The sequence below is a fragment of the Protopterus annectens genome, chromosome 9.part0 (assembly GCF_019279795.1).
Source record: "Protopterus annectens isolate FY-2018-M chromosome 9.part0, PAN1.0, whole genome shotgun sequence".
Classification (NCBI taxonomy): domain Eukaryota; kingdom Metazoa; phylum Chordata; order Ceratodontiformes; family Protopteridae; genus Protopterus; species Protopterus annectens.
The window spans coordinates 97,692,114-97,714,285 of NC_056743.1; the positions used below are offsets into that span (position 1 = coordinate 97,692,114).

At 39.9% G+C, this 22,172-nt stretch overlaps 1 protein-coding gene and 1 long non-coding RNA gene across 2 annotated transcripts in view; one reads left to right on the forward strand and one right to left on the reverse strand.

The window, feature by feature from the left end:
• The window catches only part of TPCN2 (two pore segment channel 2), a 1,483,468-nt gene extending 1,462,620 nt beyond the window's left edge, over window positions 1-20,848 (reverse strand). The window contains exon 1 of the mRNA XM_044082617.1: window positions 20,381-20,848. Within this exon, the coding sequence (XP_043938552.1) occupies window positions 20,381-20,546 (166 nt within the window). The 5' untranslated portion in view covers window positions 20,547-20,848. The remainder of the gene's footprint in view (window positions 1-20,380) is intronic.
• The window catches only part of LOC122811062, a 346,782-nt gene continuing 344,317 nt past the window's right edge, over window positions 19,708-22,172 (forward strand). The window contains exon 1 of the long non-coding RNA XR_006366197.1: window positions 19,708-19,796. This is a non-coding gene — a long non-coding RNA (uncharacterized LOC122811062). The remainder of the gene's footprint in view (window positions 19,797-22,172) is intronic.

Consider the following 22,172-nt stretch of genomic DNA (forward strand, 5'->3'; position numbering starts at 1 on the left):
TGTACACACAATGTAAAAGTATTGTAATTTACATTCTTATTGTGCATTAGTGATGTCTGCATTCTGCTGCGTACACTCTTGTTTATACTTGTAAAATACTTACTCTGTGCTATTTACTGTATTCATACACTTGGTGGCTAAAGACAGACAGACATTTTATTCCTTTTACTTGCCTAAATGGTTCAGATTGTAGCTGAAAAGTTTTTGGACCAGTTCATTTATGCTAGTAAACAAGAGAGAATAAAGAGTGTACAATACAGAGGAGGCATGAAACAGGTCAGAAGTGGTGGAAACTGGAGTCTGAAGAATTACGAATGAAGAGGACAACATTAACTGCAGGAGTTGAAGGATAAATGTCAACTGGGGCTAAATTAGTAGAAAATCCCAGTGACCCACAATTCAGTCACCAAGGGGATCAACCTAGGTAAGAGGAGAAGACTACAAAATGTGTATCAAGTTTAATTAGTAGATAGAGTGCCTGACTGAGGTGATGCAAGGAAGGACAGAAAAGGTCCATGTTTAGACTGCTTACCTCTCTTCAGTGGAAGGGAAAAGGGGCATTTGCATGGCACATTTTCCCTGCTGGAATCCCCCATGAAGACTGGCAAACACACAGATTATGTACACAAGGTAGGCAAGGGTCCAACTCCATACCTACCCCCTTGGATGCTTCAGATGGGCAACAGAGATCAGGTCAGATGCTAGAGTTAACAGAAAACCACATTCCTAGCAAGTGGATGACCGCCTCCACTCCTTCCATGTTCAACTCTCACCTAAGGGGGACTGAATGGAGTGCACAGCTCTCCTTGGAACAACCATCTATGGGGAGCAAGTTTTAACAATCAACATGGTACCCCAAAAGTGTGATAGATTAGTATTACAGAATTGGACAACAGATCCAAGGAATACAATAAGCAACTTGAACACTGGACAGAGAACAAGGGACAGGGGCCTTGGACTGTTAGGGATATGGAATAAAGATAAACTCTACATTAAAGCTTACTGCACCTTATTTCAGAAGTGACAGCAGTGTTGAAGATATTGTGAAGTTATCTCTAGAGCTCTGCTGTTAAACTAATACAAAGACGTCAAGGAGGACAGATAAAAAAGCAAGAGCTATTAAGACTTGGAGACAGTGAAACAAAGGAGACTTATCTAGAGCAGACATCTATGAAGCAGAACAGCTACAATTGGTGATGCAGGAAGACAATGTGGAAGGTGATGGCATAATGAAGACATGGCCAATAAGGACAGAGGCTGGAGCATGCAATGGGTCAGGTTGTTAGCTACAGGAAGAACACAGAAGAGATACAGTCAGTGTGGTGATAATCTGTGCATGAGATTATATAAAATGTGAGATGGGGAACAGTAGTTAAAACAAAGCAGAACTGCCAAAACCAAAAATAAGCATTTTTGGAAGTAAGGTGAAGGAGAAGGGTGATATCAAGTGCAACATATCATATCTGATGTATCCAGGTAGGAAGAAGAATGCGTGCAGGAAGCAGAGCACAGCAACCTGTAGTGATGCAGGATCATAATGTACAAGATGCAGACTACAAGGTCTTAACTTGAAGGCTGGAAGACAGACAGACAACTGACATCTTGAACAAACATGGTAGATTAATGTACCATGTGCAAAGTCCTGTGTGTACTACATTACAGTCTCAACGAGGGCAAACTGAAGGTATCCCTAGGCAACACTGACACGAGCATGGTATACAGCAAAGGAAAGAGCCTGAAGCCAAGGGAAAAGACAATGGTAAGAAACTACAGCGGCAAGAAATAAAAAGGAGCCACAAAATGAAAGCAAAACTATAAAGGGAAAAAACATGACCGACATGGATCAAAGACTGCTTGTTTAACATTGTGGAAGCAAGAATGTGGAATGATGAAAGTGGTAAAGAACAGAAGGCCAAACTGGCAGTGCAAGATAGCAAGGGTAATGATTAGGGCAGACAGACACTGTAGAAGATGGGGAAAATTAAAGGAGGAACTCAGCAAGGAAACAAGCAAAATTGCACCATGTTGAGTAACTCGGCTTAAGTACTAACAATTGCAGAACTCCTTTAATTCCACTCCTTTTGTTGGCAGTAATGAGGGTGGTGATGCAGGTCCCGACTGCTGAGAAGGTAAATGCAAGAAACTTAAAACTTAAGTATCAATGGTGAATTTTAAGACTGAGCAAAAATGGGTAGTGTGGGCCTGCTCACCTCTTTTAGACTCAGTATGTGACATCACGGACTGCACCAAAATGAGACACAATACACAATCTCCTCCATCCCCCCCCCCCCCCCCCCCCATGGCAGCTAGAGAAAGGAACCATTTGCACTAATACCGGGTCCCAGCAAAGACAAAATCCCATCCATTAAATAACACCTCTCAAAACAAGATTAGTACAGTTCTGACATGCTAGTGGAAGTAAGGTGGAGGAGGAGGGTGATATCAAGTGCAACATATCATACCCGATATATCCAGCTGATGTTTCACACCACTGGACAATATTAAATCAAGGCTCTTTTTGCCAATGATGATTACTAAACAGCTACTTTTATACATCCATTAATAACAGGTCATAGATCCCATACTGGAGAAACAGTCTGATATCGCAGCAAAGTTCAGAATTGTGTTTAAGGATCAGAATATAAAAGTTGATGATCTAGACAGTACGGTAGAGTAAGCACAGTCCCTCTTTTTAAAGAGGCATATATCACAGTTTGGGCACCTATTGCTCAAGATATAACACCATGTTGAATAGATTTAAACAAGAACAGTTATACAAATTTAGCAAAACAGCAGTTTTGTTTAGAACCATACTAAGAGTACTGTTCTTGATATGATAAGCACATAGCATTCTTGCCTCGATTCTTATCAATATGGCTGCATCTTGCACTTGTCTAGTTTCATCTTCCACAAGTAAGTTAGACCACAAACATGTGACCTTCTCCTTTAAACTACCAAAAGTCCCTATAGTAAAAGCACTATTGAATTTGAGTACTATAGATGCATCAACATGAAATAATCAAAAATTCATTCTGACTACACCACCCTGACCATGGTACTGCAGCAAGCTTCACCAAGGAAGGAAAATATCTAGCAGTCACTGCCAGAACAAATTAGAACGGAAAATTCAAAAATAAACCACCATTATGATCTACTACCACAAAACATCTACTTTCAAAGAAGGAAACTCCTTAAACATATCAAAACCCCTCAATCAAAAGCATTAAGAAACAATGCAAGGTCCACTAAAGGATCCCATGAGCTTAGGGTAGTCTCAGAAACCAAAGATAATAAATCTTTAGCTACATTAGAAAACCAAGAAACAGACTTTTTCAAGATGGCATCTCCTACTCTGACCCAACAGACACAGCAAACATCTTTTCAAATAAATCCAGTACCAACTTCAGCCCTGAAATTTCTAACCAAATCCTTGAAATTCCTGTACCTCTTAATCCCACCCCCCAACCAAATTATCTTTAAGGATCATAGGATTTAATTGTTAACCACAACCAATTATGGGATCTGACAATATACTGATAGATTAAGGCGTGGGTTTGCAAATGCATGCTTAACAGTAGTAAAGGGTTTAACCCACATTTTGCCTACTGGTTTCATCTTTAATGAGTGGCAGGGAAGTCCCGGTGGGAAAAGCTCCACAACATAAAACAGTACAAATACAATAAATGACAAAAATAAAATAAATAAAAAAGAAGAAAGACTTGATATGGTTAACGGTTTTGGGGAGAAAGAGTAGAAGTTTTTTTTTTTTTTTAGGGTTGAGGATGAGCTGGTTATTGAAGAGCCATGTCTCAACTGAGTTAAAGTATGACTGGGTAGTTCATAGGGGTTAAGAGGGTGAGTTGGTAATGGTGCTAGCTGTAGTATCGTCAGAATATTGGACGATGGCAGACTGAGGACAAAAGGAATACAGCAAGTTGGTGAAGATATTAGAGGACAACAACAGGATATTAAAGCAGATTGCTCAACCTGCTGGTGCTTTTAGTCCCTGTTCATTGATACAGCCTTGAAAAATCACACATGCAGCTTTAAAAACTAATCCACTCAACTGTTTTCCCTGTTAGGCTTCCTACCTTTCCATACTGTTTTACTTTCACTTTGAAAACCAAGTTGAAATACCTCTAGCTGGATCTGAAATGATGATGTCAGATCTTCCAGAGCTCTTGCCCTAGCTATCAGGACATTACCTCCCCCAAAGTGATGTAATCCCCACCCGATTTGCATGCTGTATAAAAGAGCCAGTGAACCTCCCACATTGTGATGTCAGAGCTGCCTTGCCCAGCCCACTCTTAACCTAGCAAAAATGTCAAACTATAATCTCACTTTTCTGAAGAGCCCTACCAATATGTGACAAAGTACAGGCAGAAGCACAGTAACAGCTGCAAAAACTAAGCATAAATTTGCAATGACTATGCACTAATTGCATGTTTTTAGATAAGAAGCAGATGTCTGTCACAATTAAAATCGACAACACTACAGATTACAAGTATGCAATACCGTAATTTTCTTAAATTACCACTTAAAAAAAGCATGTGGGTGCTGTCATGCAAGTCTGTGAAATATTTTGCGTTTATAGTGCATCATTTGTTCGCTATTTAACCAAACAGGAAGGAAAATAAGTGGGAGTTTGATGCTTTGCAAAACAGTGATTATTCCCAGTGCTATGAAGCTTGGTTCTAAATTTGACAGGAGTGCAACAAAACAAGTCTCCCACTGTAAGGAAGGAAAGGCTGACAAGAAAACCGTAATCAGTCTGGTCACCTGCTGTGAGCTGTCAAACAATGCAGATAATGGGTCAAATTACCCTTAGCTCTTTGACAGCTAGGGAAGGTAGATGTGAAGGGGGAGGGGAGATACCTTGAAGAACTAGACCAGCCTTCACAAAATAAATCAAGTTAGCATTTCTAAGAAGAAAGAGCAATAAAATGCACTTTTCAATTCTGTTCTGTAGCATTTGCACTACTTGTGTTTGAAGTAGTCATTGAAAAAGGATAACATTTTAACCAAAAGTAGGTGACTATAACAGCAGTGAATACCTGTAAAATCAGTGCACTGACAGGAGGTTTAGGGAAAACATGACAAATCTGATGCCATTTTTTTTGGAGATAAACAATGCATTCTGGAATACTTAGAGGCAGACTAAACAATCAGAATTATTTCAATATGCCAGACCCCATTTGGTCAGAGTCAGAAATTAAATATAAAAATATCTAAAAAGATCTAAATAGTCCCAGAGTTGTGTTAAAATGTAGGAAACACCAAACCATGATGAAATAAACATGTTTGACTCTGTGGGTGCGGCTGTCCTTTAAAAAGTACTGGTCCTAGAATGGATCCTGGGGGCACATTCTTACTGGAACAGAAGCAGAGTGCCATCTCAGTGTCTGCAGTCAAGTCAGTGAGATAGCTGGAGAACCATGCAACTGTATCAGGGGACAAGCCGAGGTCGGACAGTTTGTTCAGTAGCAGACTGTGAGCGTTGAAAGCCTTTGAAAGGTCAAGGAATAGACAAGACTTAAGTTTATGTTCATCTTTGGCTACAGTAATAATGTTGAGGAAGGATAGCAGAGCTGTGGCAGCACTATGTTTATGTTGGAAACCATACTGTGTAGGAGTGAGCAGTTTTTCTTGTATGAGATACTGCATAACTTGTTTTTGTATACATTTCTCCAGGACTTTAGAGAGAGGGGAGAGGATAGCAATAGGTCTGAAATTGGAAATTCCTGAGAAGTTACCTCCTTTATGTATTGGTAAAGTGTAGAACTGTTTCCAGACTGATGGAACTTTAGAGATGGAGCGACTGATTATGATAGATAATGGCAGAGCAGCTATCCGAAGAAAATATGAGGGGATACTGTCGGCAGATGCAGAGCATGGTTTTAGCTTAGAGAGTAGAGTTTTGATGCAGGTAGTGGGAACAGGTTTAAGGGAAAAGGTGTTTGCAGAGCTAGTAGTTGTAGATGTTTCAGGGGAGTTAGGACCATAGGTATTAGAGGGGTTGGGGTTGAATACTTGCAGACAGGTTCTACAAAATAGGTACTGAAGGTGTTGGCTGCCTCTTCAGGTGACCTGTCTGGACATGGATTGGGTTAAGTCGGGTTGCCAGGATGTAGTATTTGGTTTATAGCGTTCCAGAATTTGTTTGAATCAGATTTTAAAGTTGTTGGGGGGGGGGGGGTTATAGTAGAAATCTTTTTTGTCTTTATTGATGAATTTTTTTGTTTGATTTCCAAGTTCTTTATACCTTTGCAAGTTGGCGGGGAATTTAGATTGTATCCACATTTTCCAAGCCCTATCTCTGGTCTTCATAAGGGTGCGAATAGTTTTAGATAGCCAGTGGGATAGGTTAGCTTTTATCCGAACTTTCTTGTGTGGCGTTAATGAGTTTAACATGTTGAGGAAAATTGAGTTGAAGGCTTGGACTACTTCATTAAGTAGGAGCTGGGTGAGGAAGTTCCAATTAACTCTAGAGAGGAGGGTTTTAAATGTTTCAGGGTTAAAGTTCGAAAGTTTAGGCAGGTGATAAGCCTGTGTGTTTAAAGAAATGGTGAGTATATCTGAGCACTTTTATTGGCAAGTGATCACTCATGAAGTGTTTCTGAATTGTGTTATTTGGAGTGATTTGAAAGAAGTAGCCAGTCTATTAGGGAGCTAGGAAACTTGGAGTTGTTAGGTCGAGATATTAGTTGTGTAAGTCCAGAAAGATTTATATGATGTGGAGAGTTAGGATTACTGTGGGTTTACCAATTAATATTTACTTCCAAGGAGGATGGTTTCATTATGGATGTTTTGAGAGAGATATGAGAGAATATTTTCCAGCAGGGTCTATATTATTAACCTTGACCATTCAGAATGTCAACATCATCTTCATCAACATGTATGTCGAACGGCCACATCATCGATTTCTTAATTGGACATGCTACACTTAATGAAATCCCAATCGCTCCATACCACACACACTCCAGGGACTGGAGTCCTAGAGACTTCACAAACTACACATTCATGTCAAGCAAAGCTCCTCATTGGCCCTTTTTAAGAAAAATCTTGACAACTGGATGGGAAATTGAAAATTCACCCCAGGGATCACTTCTGTGGCACTGCTCGACAGGGGCAAAGGGAAATAATTTTATTGGGTGGTGAAAGCCAGGGAATCTTTTTTGGCTAGGCTTATACAAGCCCCAGGGCTGACAGCCTAGTACCTACCTATGAGTGGCTAGAGTTGGGAGAGGTGTTTAGCAGGGGGGTAGATTTAGAAATAGGTCCTGGATTTGGGTGTATGTCTCCTGATAAGAGCAGGGTAGTAAGGCAATAGGGAGGTTTCATTTTTAGTGGGTAGTAAGGTACTTTGTTTTGAGATGTTAGTGAGTGGGAGGGAGACATTTTTATTTTAGGGAGTAGGGTATTCATGGGAAAGATAGAGACAGTGATAGCTATAGGTTGCTGTGGATAAGAGAAGCTATGAGTGCGTGGGTAAGTAAGATCTTTATGAAATGGGGATAAGAGTGTGAGAGATGAAGTAACAGTGAGTAGGAGGAATAGTGGAAGCAGGAGTAGAGAGGACTGAGACAAGCATGGTTGAAGAGGGAAAAGTAATATGGGGGAAAAGTGGACAATGGTAATGGCTATCACAAGGTTGTGATTTCGAGATAAAAACTGAGAAAGGTTGATTGACAGTAGTGGGATCAATAGTGAGAAAAAGGAGTGTAGTGGAATTTGCTGCTATGTGCAAAGTAGATTAGGAATAGGTTGTGCATGTTTTCTTAGGTACAGAAAGGGGAAAGGTTTGAAGGTGGGAGGAAACAGGTGGTTAGGTATAAAGGAAATAATATGGGGGTGGCAGGGGAGTTAAGTGAGCCCAAGCGCAGCGAGTGTGAACACAGCAGGGTTACACCTGAAAATGCAGGATATTCCAAAAACCATCAGTAAGTAACAATATGTTTGATGCCTTTAGTTGTCCAATATAGCTTATTCATATTTGCATAAATTCAGACCACAAGTTACTGAAAGATTTTAATCTTAAAGCTTACCTGATGAGCTGTACAACTGTACTGATACTTAATTTATTCCAGTTTGGTGACCGGGGAAGTCCACTGGGCTCGAGAGCCCATTTTCAGTGGACGCCCGGGGAGAAAAGCTCCACAATACAAAGTTACATTACATAGAAAATTACAAGAAAAATATTTGCATTGCAATCAACAGATAGTATAACAATCAATAGGTACTATTACAGTCAAAACAGATATCATTCAGTAAAGACAGCAAAACTATTAAACATTTTTCAAGAGAAAGACAGGCATACAGCATGATGGCTGGATGTTACTGTTTTGTTACATTTATAATCAAGTATATGAGAGAAATTAGGAAGGTATGAAGGTTAGCCAGGAGAGGAGGAGCAGAGCTTGGGCGGTATGAGTTGAAGAGTGCAGTTACATTTCTTGTGAAGAAACAGGTAAGAATGAAGTTGTGTTTTGAAGGTGTGTGGATTGTCACAGGTACTCAAGCAGAGGGCAGGGCATTCCATTTTTTGGCTAGGGAAAAGGAGAGTAGAAGCTGACCAGCTGGGCGCTTGGGTTTTTGGATGATTATAAGGTTTTGGTGAGTAGGTCTAAGGGGGGTATATGGTTGTAGGATATTAGATAATGCAGGGCAGCTAGTAGGTTGGAATAATTTGTGGGCTGTGACAATTTGGAGGAAGTCAAGTTGATTAGGGAGTTCAAGCCAATTTAAAGAGAGTGTAGGGAGGTGCAGTGATGGGAGGAGGATTTTGCCTTGGTAAGTGAATCTGGAGATTTTGTTGTAGCACACTTCCAGTTTGAAGGGGAGTGTGGAAGATAGATTGGTAAGCAGAGGAGCGCCATACAAAAGAGAAGGGAGGAGATAAGTAATGGCCAAAGTTTGTCTGGTGGGAGTGAGGAAGTGGTTGTTTCTGTAGAGTAGGCAGAGATTTATGTGGGTTTTCTTGAAGTTAAGTTGGATGGGAGTATTGAATTTTAAGTGTTCGTTGATGGTGACCCCCAGGAGTTTGGCAGAGGGAACAACTTCGATAATGGAATTGTTAAGGCTGGTAATTTGAAGTGAGTTTTTATCAATGGGAGTGAATTTTGAGGGAGTGAATGGAAGAATCTTAGTTTTGTTAGCATTTTGTGAGAGGTGGTTTTGGTGCATCCAGTTTTCAGTAGTTGAGAAGGCAGTTTGAGTTAGAGACTGAAGATCAGATAGTTTAGAGGCACAGCAGATCAAAGTGGAATTGTCTGCGTATTGGACAATTTTGGTATTGGGTATGGCTTTGTAGAAATAGTTAATAAAGATCTTAAATAGCAAAGGGCCTAGTATGGAACCTTGAGGTACTCCTGTAAGGGTGGGGAGGAAAATGGAAGAGGCTTGGCCCCATTTGACAGCTTGAGACCTGTCAGAAAGAGGGCTGGAGAACCAGGAGAGAGTTTTTTGGGAGATGTACAGATTCGATAGATGATTTAATAGATGGGTTTGGGAGATGGCATTGAAAGGTTTAGATAAGTCTAGTAGAACAGCTGAAACTATATTACCAGAGTCTCGAGCTAGACTGACAGAATTTAAGAAGGATAGATGGGCTGTGTTGGTACTGTGTCCAGGGTGGAAGCTGTGTTGGGTAGGAGAGAGTAGCTGGTGTTCAGTAAGGTATGGCATGAGCTGCAGGTGTATGCATTTTTCAAGAAGTTTAGAGATTGGTGAAAGGATGGCTATAGGGCGGAAATGGGAAACATTACAGTTTTTACCACCCTTGTGGAGTGGTAGATGGATACAGGTTTAAATTCAAAAGTAGGGGGTGTAGGAGAGGAGGAAGCTTGAGCAGAGAGAGGTGGAGGGTTATTGTTGGGGAAGGTCTTGATTAGATCAGCAATAGAAGAGGTGAAGAAGGTGTTGAATAGTTCGGCGATTTCTTGTTCAGATTTACTAGTATCAGGACATGGGTTGTTTTTTTTTGTACCAGGCTTGAGGAGTGAATTAGAGCTCCAGAATTGTTTGGGGTTTTTTGCATGATTTATTTGGAGTTTGAAGTAGTAGGATTTTTTTTATCTTTAATGACTTGTTTTTTTAGCTTGGTTTCGCAGCTGTTTGTATTTAAGTAACAATACAGGCTGTTTATGTTGGAGATAGCTTTTCCAGGTTTTATCTCTTTGTAGCATAATTTTTTTGGTTTCTTTGGTAAGCCATGGGGCGGTTTTAGCTTTAAATCTTTTTGCTCTTATAGGAGCTAGGGAGTTTAGGACAGTTTAGAATGAAGAGTTGAAATAATCAACGGCATAGTCTACGGGTAGGGTTTTTAGTAGGTTCCAGTTAGTGAACTTAATGGAGTCAGAAAGGGTAGAAGACTTAAAGTTAGTGAGGTCGCGAGTATGTAAGAGTTGGTGGTAATGTGAGAAAGAGGGTGTAGCTCTATGGGTGAAGGAAGGGAGGTGGTCTCCTAATGTGTAAGGAGTGAAACCAGATTTTTTTATTTTGGTCGGGTGAGATACCAGGATCCAGTCTAGGATGGAGCCTGGGCGGTTGGTTTTGCTGGGCCTAGTAATGGAGTTAGTGAGTTGAGTGAAATTGAAGAGATTTATTAAAATGGTAGGATTAGGGTAGATGATTTTTTGCCAGTCAATATTTACATCACCCATAATATAGGTTTCAAGTTTAATATTAGAGGAGGTCCAGGATCCAGTCTAGGATGGAGCCTGGGTGGTTGGTTTTGCTGGGCCTAGTAATGGAGTTAGTGAGTTGAGTGAAATTGAAGAGATTGATTAAAATGGTAGGATTAGGGTCGATGATTTTTTGCCAGTCAATATTTACATCACCCATAATATAGGTTTCAAGTTTAATATTAGAGGAGGTCCAGGAGAGGAGGTCTTCCAAGGTATTGGTATTGTTAGCAGGAGGAATATAGAGGGAGATGATGCAGATATTTTTAGTTTAATTTTAGAAGGCCAGTTACAAGTTCAGCATTATTAAAGAAAGGGATAGGGTTAAGGTAGGGAGTAATGGACAAATGATTGGAGGAGATTACAGCTACACCACCAGCTTTTTTACTTAGGCGGTCAGATCGGACAGACTGATAGCCGGAGGGGGGGAGGGGAGGAATTCGGAGTGAGTTATGTGTGGTTTTAGCCAGGTTTCAGAGATAACTACAATGTCAGGTATATTGGGAATGAGCCAGGCATGAAAGAGGGTAAGCTTATTTGCTAAGCTTTGGGCATTGATGGTGAGGAATTTAGGGTATTTACTGGTGTATTTACTGGTGGATTTGTTGTTGGAGCTAGTGTTGTTAGAGAAATGTTTGGTCCTGGGTTGGGATGAATGTTGCCTGCTAAGCAGAGGCAAGAGAGAAGAGGAATACGTTTGTGAGGATTGTGTTTGGTTAGGAATGGATGGTAGGGGCTTGGTTTGGATTTGTAGAATTTAGTAGGAATTCAGAAGAGTTTTACTTTTAAGAGAAGGATGGGGTCAGAGGGAGATAAAGGGGCAGAGATATTGTGGAAGTGATTTGGAGGAGGAGGTATACCCTGATATAAGAGGAGGTGTGATACAAAGGAAGTAGAATGAGGATTAGGATAGATGTCGGGGTAAGGATTATAGTAGGAAAAGTGAGCATGGTAGATGAAGTCAAATTAGAAATGAAAAGATATTTAGGTCAGAGAGAGTTAGATAGGTCCCTTGTGTGTATGCAACTATCCAAGTAATATAACCCTCTGTCTATAGAAAAATGGATGATGCAGAGAAGCCCTAACCAGTTAACGCACAATTCCCAAATAATTATTAAATGAGGGAAAAGCAACGTCCGAGGATTATTGATTTACCAAAGATGCGTGTTCTCAACAACACATATCCTATCATATAAAATCCAGGATTCATACATATAGCTTTGATAAAAAGCAAAAACAGAGTTGCAAAGTTCTATATAGCAATTCAAAAAGCCGTAGTTGCTACTGTAGGTCAAGTTGTAATCAGTATTTTATCATGAATCACAACTTGCATATATGAGGGAGTTTATCACATTCCTCTAGAAAGCCTGCCTGTAAACAACGTAGGGGATAGTGTTCTTAGTCCCATAAGTTGTAATGTGCACTGTCCATTCCCTGTTAAAAACTCAAAACAGAGCATTGGGTTCGAAAGCCTAATGTATGCCACATATATCTCAACATAAATGTTATCTAGCTTAATCTAGTTTTTTTATACAATTTTGAAATATATATATATATATATATATATATATATATATATATATTCAACTTATTCTAATAATGTAAGTCAGAATGCAACTGCAAGTTAGAACCACAAAAGTAGATGAGAGTCATATGTCTAGTGCAGCTAGAGAAATTAATTCTTGTTTACATACTACATTTATATTTCTTTTGAATTAACAAATGCTACGGGACTATGTAGTTTGGGTGGTTTAAGATATTCTAAGTCGTTTACAAAATATTACCAAATTAATATTAGAGTGTTTACTGTGATTATAAATTCCAGTCTGACACAGAATCTAATGAACACTACCACTGTAAACAGTTCATGAACAGTTTACCATTAACACTTTAGTAACCCTTATGGTTGCAGAAATATGCACATTTGTCTGAAATATAAGCAGATTGTTGCATGCTTTTGACTACTAATGGCAATTTACTTTATATTAAGTAACATCTCCAAAGTGCCAAGTCCTTGGGCAGAAGTCAGAATCTGAACCACCTTGCTGGGGAATGCAGGGTCCCTGGCATCAAGACAACTAAAGAAACCAACTGGTCAGTATCATAGCACATGCAGGTCCATGTGATACTTACTGGCATGTGAGACAGGAAGATCTTTGCTGGCTTCAGGAAGACAGGAGATGGCCAAGAGGTGTGGCCAAAACAGAGGGAACCAGACTGTCAGGGCTAAAAGCGAGCTATCAGGATGGCTTTGGCTTCCCATAGTTTGACCTCCAAGGAATTTCATTATATGGGGAAATGGAAGAAAGGCACCCACAAGTCATGAGGGCTGCTTCTGGATGAGTATATCCCTGGAGATAACAGAAAAGATCCTGCTGCAGTTGAAGTTGAACAAGGATGCAAAGAAGTCACAGCAAGGCATACTTCAAGAACACAGTGAAGCTAAGAAGGGATTTCACATGCAGTGAGCGTCATAAGAAGCCTGTCAGCAAGACCCTCAAAGTCACTGGATCGTCTGCAACTTGTTCCTAGCAGTAGGGTCAATCACAAATAGGCCAAACTAACTAATAACTGTAGACTGCAGATTAAGGGCGATTGCCATGATGCTCACCCACAACCTGGACTCAGCAGCATCAGAGCCATTAGTAAACATCTACAAAATGTCATACTGGGCAACAAGCTTCTGTAGGATACCCTTAGAAATGACCACCGTTTTGCAAACAAGAAATTCAGGACAGGAAAGAATTGTGTTGGGCAAAGCAATAGTTCTCAGACATTTGTAGTTCTTGCTTCCAGTGCTCCTTCAGACGCAAGGACAGCTTTTTAGCCCAACCAATATTAAACTCTACAAAGCCACCACTAGGAGCAACTAAGGCCTCTAATGGCTCTCTTCAAAAGGAACCTTGACGATTGGATGGGAGATAGGAAATTCTCGGGGAGAAATATCCGGGGAATTGTTTGGCTAGGCTTGTATAGGCCCTAGGGCCGAAAGCCTAGTACCAACCTATGAACTGCCAGTCTTCTGGGGTAATTTATATAGAAAAATGCTCTGTGCCTGTTTCTACATTAGCAGGACTTGACAAAGCTGGTGAAGTCCATCTACAAACATCAGTTATATTACGAGGGAACAACTGACCAACAATGCACTATAAAAAACAGTCTTGACTGTCCTGCAGTCCAAAATTTTACCTTCCCTGTCCTACAAATGTTTCCTCAAAACCCACAATGTGGAGACTAAAATTCCATTATAGAAAAATGCTAATTATTCCAACAAATTCAGCTTAAGGCATGTTAATCACGTTGTCTCAAAAAATGGCATATTCAAGTACAACAAAGAGGCACTTTCCTGGAGATGGCAGACTATTCTTACAATCTACTTTTACCAGCAAGTTCACATCCATAGTGACAAATTTTCTGGAAGTAACTTAAGGACCACAAAAGTGAAAGCTCAGCTGACTTGGTCTCTCTCATTCTCTCAATACCCAGTGGCCATGCGCAATCCCCGTTGATCTATTTGCCAGTTTCTGGTACACTAACACAACTTGCCTTCCAAATTTACTGCTGGATACTTCTTCTACAAGCAAATGGCTCATACTCTAGGCAGCAGTGATTTTTAGTTTCTGCTCCTTTTATCCTCAGCTGGGTGCACTACATTATACTTTGATGGTGTATCATTAAGTTTAGGGTGGTGCATATTGCCACCAAATTGCTATTCACACCAATTATCATCGTTATTAACACTGAAGCATTCTACAGCTGTACAGGTTAAGAAGAGTATTCACATTACTTTTTACTCAATTTTAGCCTTTTTGTAATTGTGAGTACCCCTTCAGCTTACTGTATTCAGTCATGGCCATCATTTACTTAGATCAATGGTGCACTGTTATTTAGTAAAGACAATTCTACTGTGGTATAGGTTACAGCGGTGCACATGGTATGTTTTTATCGATTTGTAGTCCTTTTGCAAATGTGATTAACTACACAGTTTATCCTTCTTTACAGTTAGAACAGAAACTGTCTGACAATTTATACATTTACCACTTGATTTCAGCTGCTGTGTTTAAATTTCTATCTGCCAAGCATATGACAACCAGGGGGCTCCCTACCTCAATGCCTAGCCCTCTAAATGTTATATGCAGCCACTGTTGTCACACAATGAGCTCCTCATAACTCCATTCTGGGTCACTGTACCCCTCAGCCTGCAATAAGCAGTTCAGAGCACCAGGCCACTTCTGGCTGATATCCCTTGATATAGTGCTGGCCTAAGGGGTTGCAGTAGCCCCCTTGTAAGCTACTAGTTTAATCTTCCTAACTTAATCGGCTTAGTCTTTGATTTCTATACACCCCAAACTGCCATTCCTTTTTGTGTACCGCCTCTATTCTCACACCTTGAGCATATGCTTCCCATCTGGAGCAGCTTTAGTCTTTTTTTTTGCGCGGGGGGGGGGGGGATTCTGGTCCTAGTTACCCTTAAGGTCAGCCCCAGATTACTGGTCTTCCTCTTGCCACCCCTAACAGCCTTGTACTTCTCACCATTACGGTCCTCCACTATAAGTCAAGAAAAAGGAGTTCTGGTCCTTGGTGAAAGAAGAATCGGATCATCATTTAACCTCTCGATCAAATTCCTTTTAGCCCCTTATTCTTAAAACACATTTGCCTTCTAGACTCTTTTAATATTTTCCAGGCCCATACACAGTAATGGGAAGAATGGCAACAAGCCTGTCAAGTAAAACAAACCACTAAACATTCCTGTTGTATCACAAGCACCTTGAGTTTGCTTTGATCTCAAATTGCCACTACATCTATGGCAGGTTGAGATTTTGATCCTGCTTCTGTTTCTCATCCCCTTTATGCTATCTCTCCCCTGTAAAAAGTTAATTAAGCCCAGTTTCCCCATCCTTACTGTAGCTGGCAGAGTTGCATTCCTCTCAGCATGGCCCTTCACCATCATATAGCAAATCTCTTTCTTGGATGGTTAACTGTACCCATGACTGGCTTCTCCTTCAGTCCGCTCCCCTAGTTTACCGCATTACAGTCTTCTTTAGGCTAAACCCACATTTGTAACCATGATTCCATTGGTAGTCCATACCCATGGCCCCCTTGCTCCAATTAGCTATAAACGGACTAGCTGCCCAGGGCAACCTTTCACAAGCCCAGTTTGATAAACCTGGTTAATTTATTCCAACCTATGTACTATTTTTTTTATTCCAGGTGATGCATTGCCAAGTATTTTATTATTAAACTCATTCTGAATGGACATTGGAAATCCTCTGTCAGGTGAATGACATACCAGTACAAATTCAACATAACAAGGATATTCTGGTATTAAAACTCTGAAATCATCTGATGGAGCCGATGAAAGCACTTATCCTAATGCTAAATTTCGTAAGAGAGCAGTACTTGCATTTTGAGACTTGATGGACTTTAGAAATAGCAACAAGGTGCAATTTAATGGTAACATGGGAGACGGGGCCTCCAGCAAAGTTTGCAATTAATAACACAAAAGTGAAGATAAAGGAGTGGTGAAAAGATTTAAACCGTTTGAAGAAGCCATAATAGAAAAACTGTCCACTTACTTTGATGTTTTCTTAGATTTTTTTTTTTTTTTTTTATATATATAAAGAGGAGAATCTGCACAATCAGATATGGACAATGAAGGCTCTCTGGCCATTAGTACATCATGAGAAGCTATACAGTTAGTCATAGGGAGCAGAGATCCAGACAGACTGCAGGAGGAATGGGACAACAGAATCCTGAAGGGCTGAAGGAGTAAGGGTTTAAAAGCAGGTAATACCCAATGCAAGGAGAAACAGGAATGTCAAAGCCAAAATGGGATTATGGGTATGGTTCAGCTTGCGCTGTCTGCCATTCTGAAAGACCATCAGAATCAGAGGAAATTGGGGGATATAAAGGATTCTTCTGGCCCACTTCTGAATACATAATTATCTCTGGGATGCTCCCCTGGGGGGGGGGGGGGGGTGCAGGGAAAAGTAGCTACTGCACCCACACAGGTTGGGCAAGCATAACGGCGGCAGAGAAAGCACAGCGTCTGATCTACTCACGGCAAAGGGGTCATTCCTGAGGCATCAAAAAGCAATGACTGAGCTTGTCCATTGCATTGTCAGAACTCACTCCTACATCTTCACTGCCTCTCAAAGAAAAGTGTGTGTTCCCTTTACTCTCTTGATACACTAAACCACTGCCATTTTATCTGTGTGAACGGTTATTACACCCTATAGTAGGGAGCCCAAAAACCTTGAAGGGTGAGGAGGAATGCCCTCATCTCCATTATATTTGTGTGTCTACCAGCTGGACAGTTTGTCCTTATTTGTATGCTTATTTAAAATTTTCTTCTGGGGGTGAGCACTGATCCAAACGGACCATGTTCAGGCCAGTCTGCAGAGTAGAAATACAAAATGTTGACAAGCAAACAGTAATGGATGCTGTACAAAACCTCTGACCCCTGAACATTAATGGATGCTGCACAAAACCTATGATCATTGACCTCTTAAAAGTACACTGAAGTGTTGTCATATAAAACCTTGCAAAGAGTATCATGGAAATGGACTTTAGCAACACTCAACATCTCTCAGACTGCACAATTTACAGGGAAAGTATCAGGGGCAAATCCTTCAGCATCACTTTCAGCCGATACCATGCAAATTGTTTGTAAATCTGTTATCTCTGCCAAAATTAAGACACATACGAGAACACTTTCTTAACCTTTAAAACACAGACAATGAGCAAAATCAACAATGTCATTCATTCTACAAAATTACCATGCATTCCTGCTGTATAAGGTCATAGATTGGCACATGGCTAACTGGCTAGGCATAAAATGGCCCCACAAGGCCAATTACCCCATGTGAGAATTGAACCCTGCACCTTGTAACTGTAAGGTAAACACATGAACTATTAGGCCAGCTTCCAAATACCACTTTTCATACTTCATCCCTTTGGAAAAGTAGCTCACTTACTTATGAAAACAAATCATAAGTGACAAAAGATTGGTCAATAATGCCAATGCAGTGCAATCCAGACAAATATTCTTGGTGCTATTTTGATTCCCTTATCACTCCCTTTCATAGGTTAAATCATCAACTGCTAAGCAGTTTGTTTAATGAACCCAGTTTCAAACAAATTTCATTACTCCATCAGAAAGTACAGGTGTCAAATGCAAATATGGTGCAGAAGTTCTATAGGTGCAAATAAGTTAAGGATCTTTGAGGCTTTCATATTGCATTTTGTAAACATTTTGGTTATATGTGGTTCTAGGCTCCATAAACTGTTTCACGGCAATTTCTTTTATTTTTTTTGTAGTTAGGCAATAATTAAGCCGCTACTTCCTACACAGCCATTTTCTAGTTTAGTGTTTCTTTCCGGTTTAATTGTTAATACTGTCTTTGACCCCATCAGCTTGATAACTATAACCCTTCCTGGTGTTCCATGATCCACTTAAATTTTCTTGCCCTGATGGCAAAGTACTCCACATCATCTCATGGGGAAGCTGTTTCCAAATGGCATCAGCATTTTTGCAACGTACTGCTAAGCAGTAAAAGACAGCAGCCAAGTAAATGAATAGATTTCATCTGCAGTTGGCATGGAATTTATGATTTATGCCCTAATCCCCTGACTGGTCTTCATGATAAAGCATACATTGTATACAAAATTAGTTCTCCCTAGTACCTCTGCATTTCATGATCCCCTATTATGTCTGAACTGTACACCAAAACAGACCAGGCATGCACCAGGTAAACGATGCTGTACAAATTAAGTTTTAGGGAGACATCTGATTAGCACAAATACATTGCGTTAGCAGTTTCAATACTCAATGCATTATAAGAGTATAAATGAGCCAGTAAAGTAACTGCATCCAGAGTGTTATATGCCTGCTGCATTACTAACAATTTAATCTGGTAATGTAATTATTTTAATAAGCATGTTGCATCTTTATTTCCATGTTTATGCTTTAGCCAAAATTATGGCAGAAAGAACAGATGAACAGAGTTACGCTCTGCCCATGTGGGACACACAACTGTATGGGAAGCAGGCATACAACTGAAAGACCTGGCTACGTCTCTACAACTGGGGCTAACCTGAGGTCTAAACCGGGGACATTACTGTATTTTTCTCTGGATGCCAAGGCATCAGCTGCTCAATCCTATCACTCCTCTCAGACTCCTCACCTGCTGGAGCCACTACTTGAACCCACATAACTTATGATGTGGTTCAAGTCCAAACTCTAAGGCAACAGCCAACATTTTCTTTGCCCCCCCCCCCCCCAGAACACTGCCTTAACCAGGTGGACATCCCAATAATCCCAACAAATATCTAGCATCAAACCTCTTAGTGCAAGAAATCTAATACTACTCTTATAAACTAAGAAAGTTCAAAATACTGCTACAGGTCCGGAAAGCAATGACATTCAGCAGAAATGCTGGGCAGTACTTCAGTAAACTTTATTTCAATAAGAATAAGTGCTTTCGTTCACTCAAACCACATGTGAACTTCTTTTCACCCACAGTTAACAGCTCTGTTTAAAAACAACTCCAGTAACAGGACGCAATTAAATCACTTCCTCAAGTGGCTTAAAGGTCTAGCCACCATTTTCTTTAAAACTTTTTTTTTTTTTAAACATTTTAAAATATGAAACAAAGACAGGTACAAGTCCAAACGACCTTACGTTTTAATCCAAAAGGTAGTTAACACTTACTTAAAATATTACTTATCTAGTCAAAGTTTTTAATGCTAAAATAGGTTTCATACTGCAGCAGTTATGCAACCCAGGATAAAAACAGGCATTAAAAATTAGTTGCCATACTAACTCTTTCTTTTGCAAATAAAGTCCCTTCACCCTCCTGACCAGTTCTCTGATAACAGCATCCAACCACCAACTGTCAAAATCAAATGTATGCATGAGATCACTGATAAATCTGCATATCAGTCAATAATGCATCATTTACATACAGCATGGCCATTTAACATGTAATCGCACATGCCCCGCCCACTTCTGCACAGTGTGACCATGTGTAGTACTACAATACAATAATGACCCGATCTTGACAAGCTTTTGCTCTCTCCCTCCTAAAACTACTGACTTTTGGAGATATGGTGGTGAGTTACATTCAATAAGTATTAGCAATAATTAGAGTTATAAAGTTCTTTTACTTCAGAAAATGTATATTAACACATATTACCGTATTCTGTTAATGTCTCAAGTTAAAAGAACTAATATTTTTTTAGAAAGTTGCCCAGTTTATTTCTGGATTTGTCCTCGAGCCTGTTGAAATTTGCCCCTATTTTGACAGTTATAATCGGACTGCTGCCAACCAAAAGGTTGATATAACATAGGAAGCGACAAGAAGGGCCGAACAATATCATATACAACAAATTTCTTAAACAGTGGAGAAGCTGCCCGCTAAAATGCAGTTATATATATTTTACCTCAACTTGCTAAACAGTGAATCAAATGCAGATAATATTACTGTGGAGCTACACATTTTGAGTTGTTAATGGCTGCAGCCAATGGTGAAGTATTAAAATTTAAGTAAAAAATAAGTCCATATACATCTCAAAATGGAACATGGCCCCGAAATGTGCTTTACATTTGTATTCTATTTATGTAGATTAATCAAACAACCAATTCTCTAAAAATTGTAAATTTACTTAGAAAGAAACACAAAATGAAAGCTTTATACCTTCTTCGGGGTTGCTTCCAACGGAAGCAGATCTGTTGGAATAGCTCCTCAGTCGTCTAATGCCACCATGGAAACTACTGTCTGGGCTACGACACCAACTGCAATCTCGTTGCTGCACTGAATATCTCCTAGAACATGGCAATAGTGGATCTATCTCTGATGCCATTGAAATAGTTCAAATTATTCCTGTTCTCCGAAAGTGCAGAATAAAAACTTACACTACAGACTACGTTAAAATGGTAAAAAGTAAAATACAACATTGATTCATAACAGCGTAAATTTAAAAAAGTATGTTTTTAAACCTACGTCCCACTGTCAACAACTTAAAACACCAAAGTAATCAAGTAAGACTCTAAGCTTCCGTCGCACTGTCACACTAATAAATAAACTTTAATGCACCACCTGAGTTTAAGCTACAAACTTTAGAAGAGAGTAGACGCAATATGAATTGTGGAAATTGTAGTTGCTTAACTCTATACCAGGCAGCGGAAGAAACACCGGTAAAACTACAACTTCCGGTTCTGTTCAGTATGAGTGACCCAAGTCCTGCGCATTGAATGCTTCTGATAAAAAGTTACATTTTTTTCTTGTCACGTGAATACTGCGTTTATGTATTTTCGCTGCTACTGTGTTGAAAGTGGTAAGTAAGCTGGTAAATTTAAGACTTTTTAATTAAGACATTAACATCCTAAACATTAACTGCTCCTCAAACGAAAAGGCAACAACAACAGCACGCCTGGGTTATTCACTGGAATCTGGATGACAGCCTCTTTCAAGGATATTTCGTATTATCATTCCTCTCAAGTGTACCTTATTTGGGATCTTAAAAAGTTCATGTTCTTCGAAGTCCAACATTGATGGGGTTACCACCTGTCTTTGCGAGGGACAGCCCCACTTTGGGCAGTTGTGTCCTGTGAAATAAACTAAAAAATGACAAACGTCCTGAGATTTTAAGACACAATGTATTTCTTAAGTTTTCTTTAATAGCTGCATAAAACCGTTATTTTGTATCTGAAATACATAAATATTATATGAAATAGCTACAAAAACAAGCTTTTACTTTGGCAAAAAAGTAAAGTTCTACCCTTTGCACTGGCCTTAGGTATATTTTGTTCTGCATAATCTCACATTTTTACAAAAAATGTCCCACTTTGGGCATTTCAAAAGGTGTCAACCCTAAGGGCCTTACACACCTTCAGTGTAAGGAATTTTTAACTGATATCCATGGTAAATAGAATTGAATCATGTTAATTCATTAAAAAGATCTTTTTTATATCTACAACCAGCATACTTTAACCATCCTATGAGCTTCTTAGTTGAAGTTGTTAGTAAGCCAGTAGTATGTGTTCTACATGTTGCCATTTCATTCCTTATGTGGGCTAGTGTTCTTCATTTTGGAAATGTAAGTGTGATGCCCCCCCCCCCGGGCCAGTAATCAAGGACCCTGAATCCTCAGCACTGACACCGGTGAGGGACATTCACTTGGAACAAGAGTAGATGCACACAGTATATCCAGATGTAGCGCTCTGCATCAAGCACAGTTTCCCTTAAGATCACACAGGGAACACACTCAGCCTGGGAGCTGGGTTTCCCTCACTCTCTCTTTCTCTCTCTCTCACACTCTCTTTCCAGACCCTCAATAAGACACTCCACTGGCACAGCTGTAAAGTTGAGTCCTGACCAAGTGTCCAAGCCAAGTCCTCCACCACTCTCTCTATGAAACCAGTGCTCTGTGTCCCTGCTCCAAGCAGTTGACACACTCTGAGATTTGATTTACACAAACACACACTAG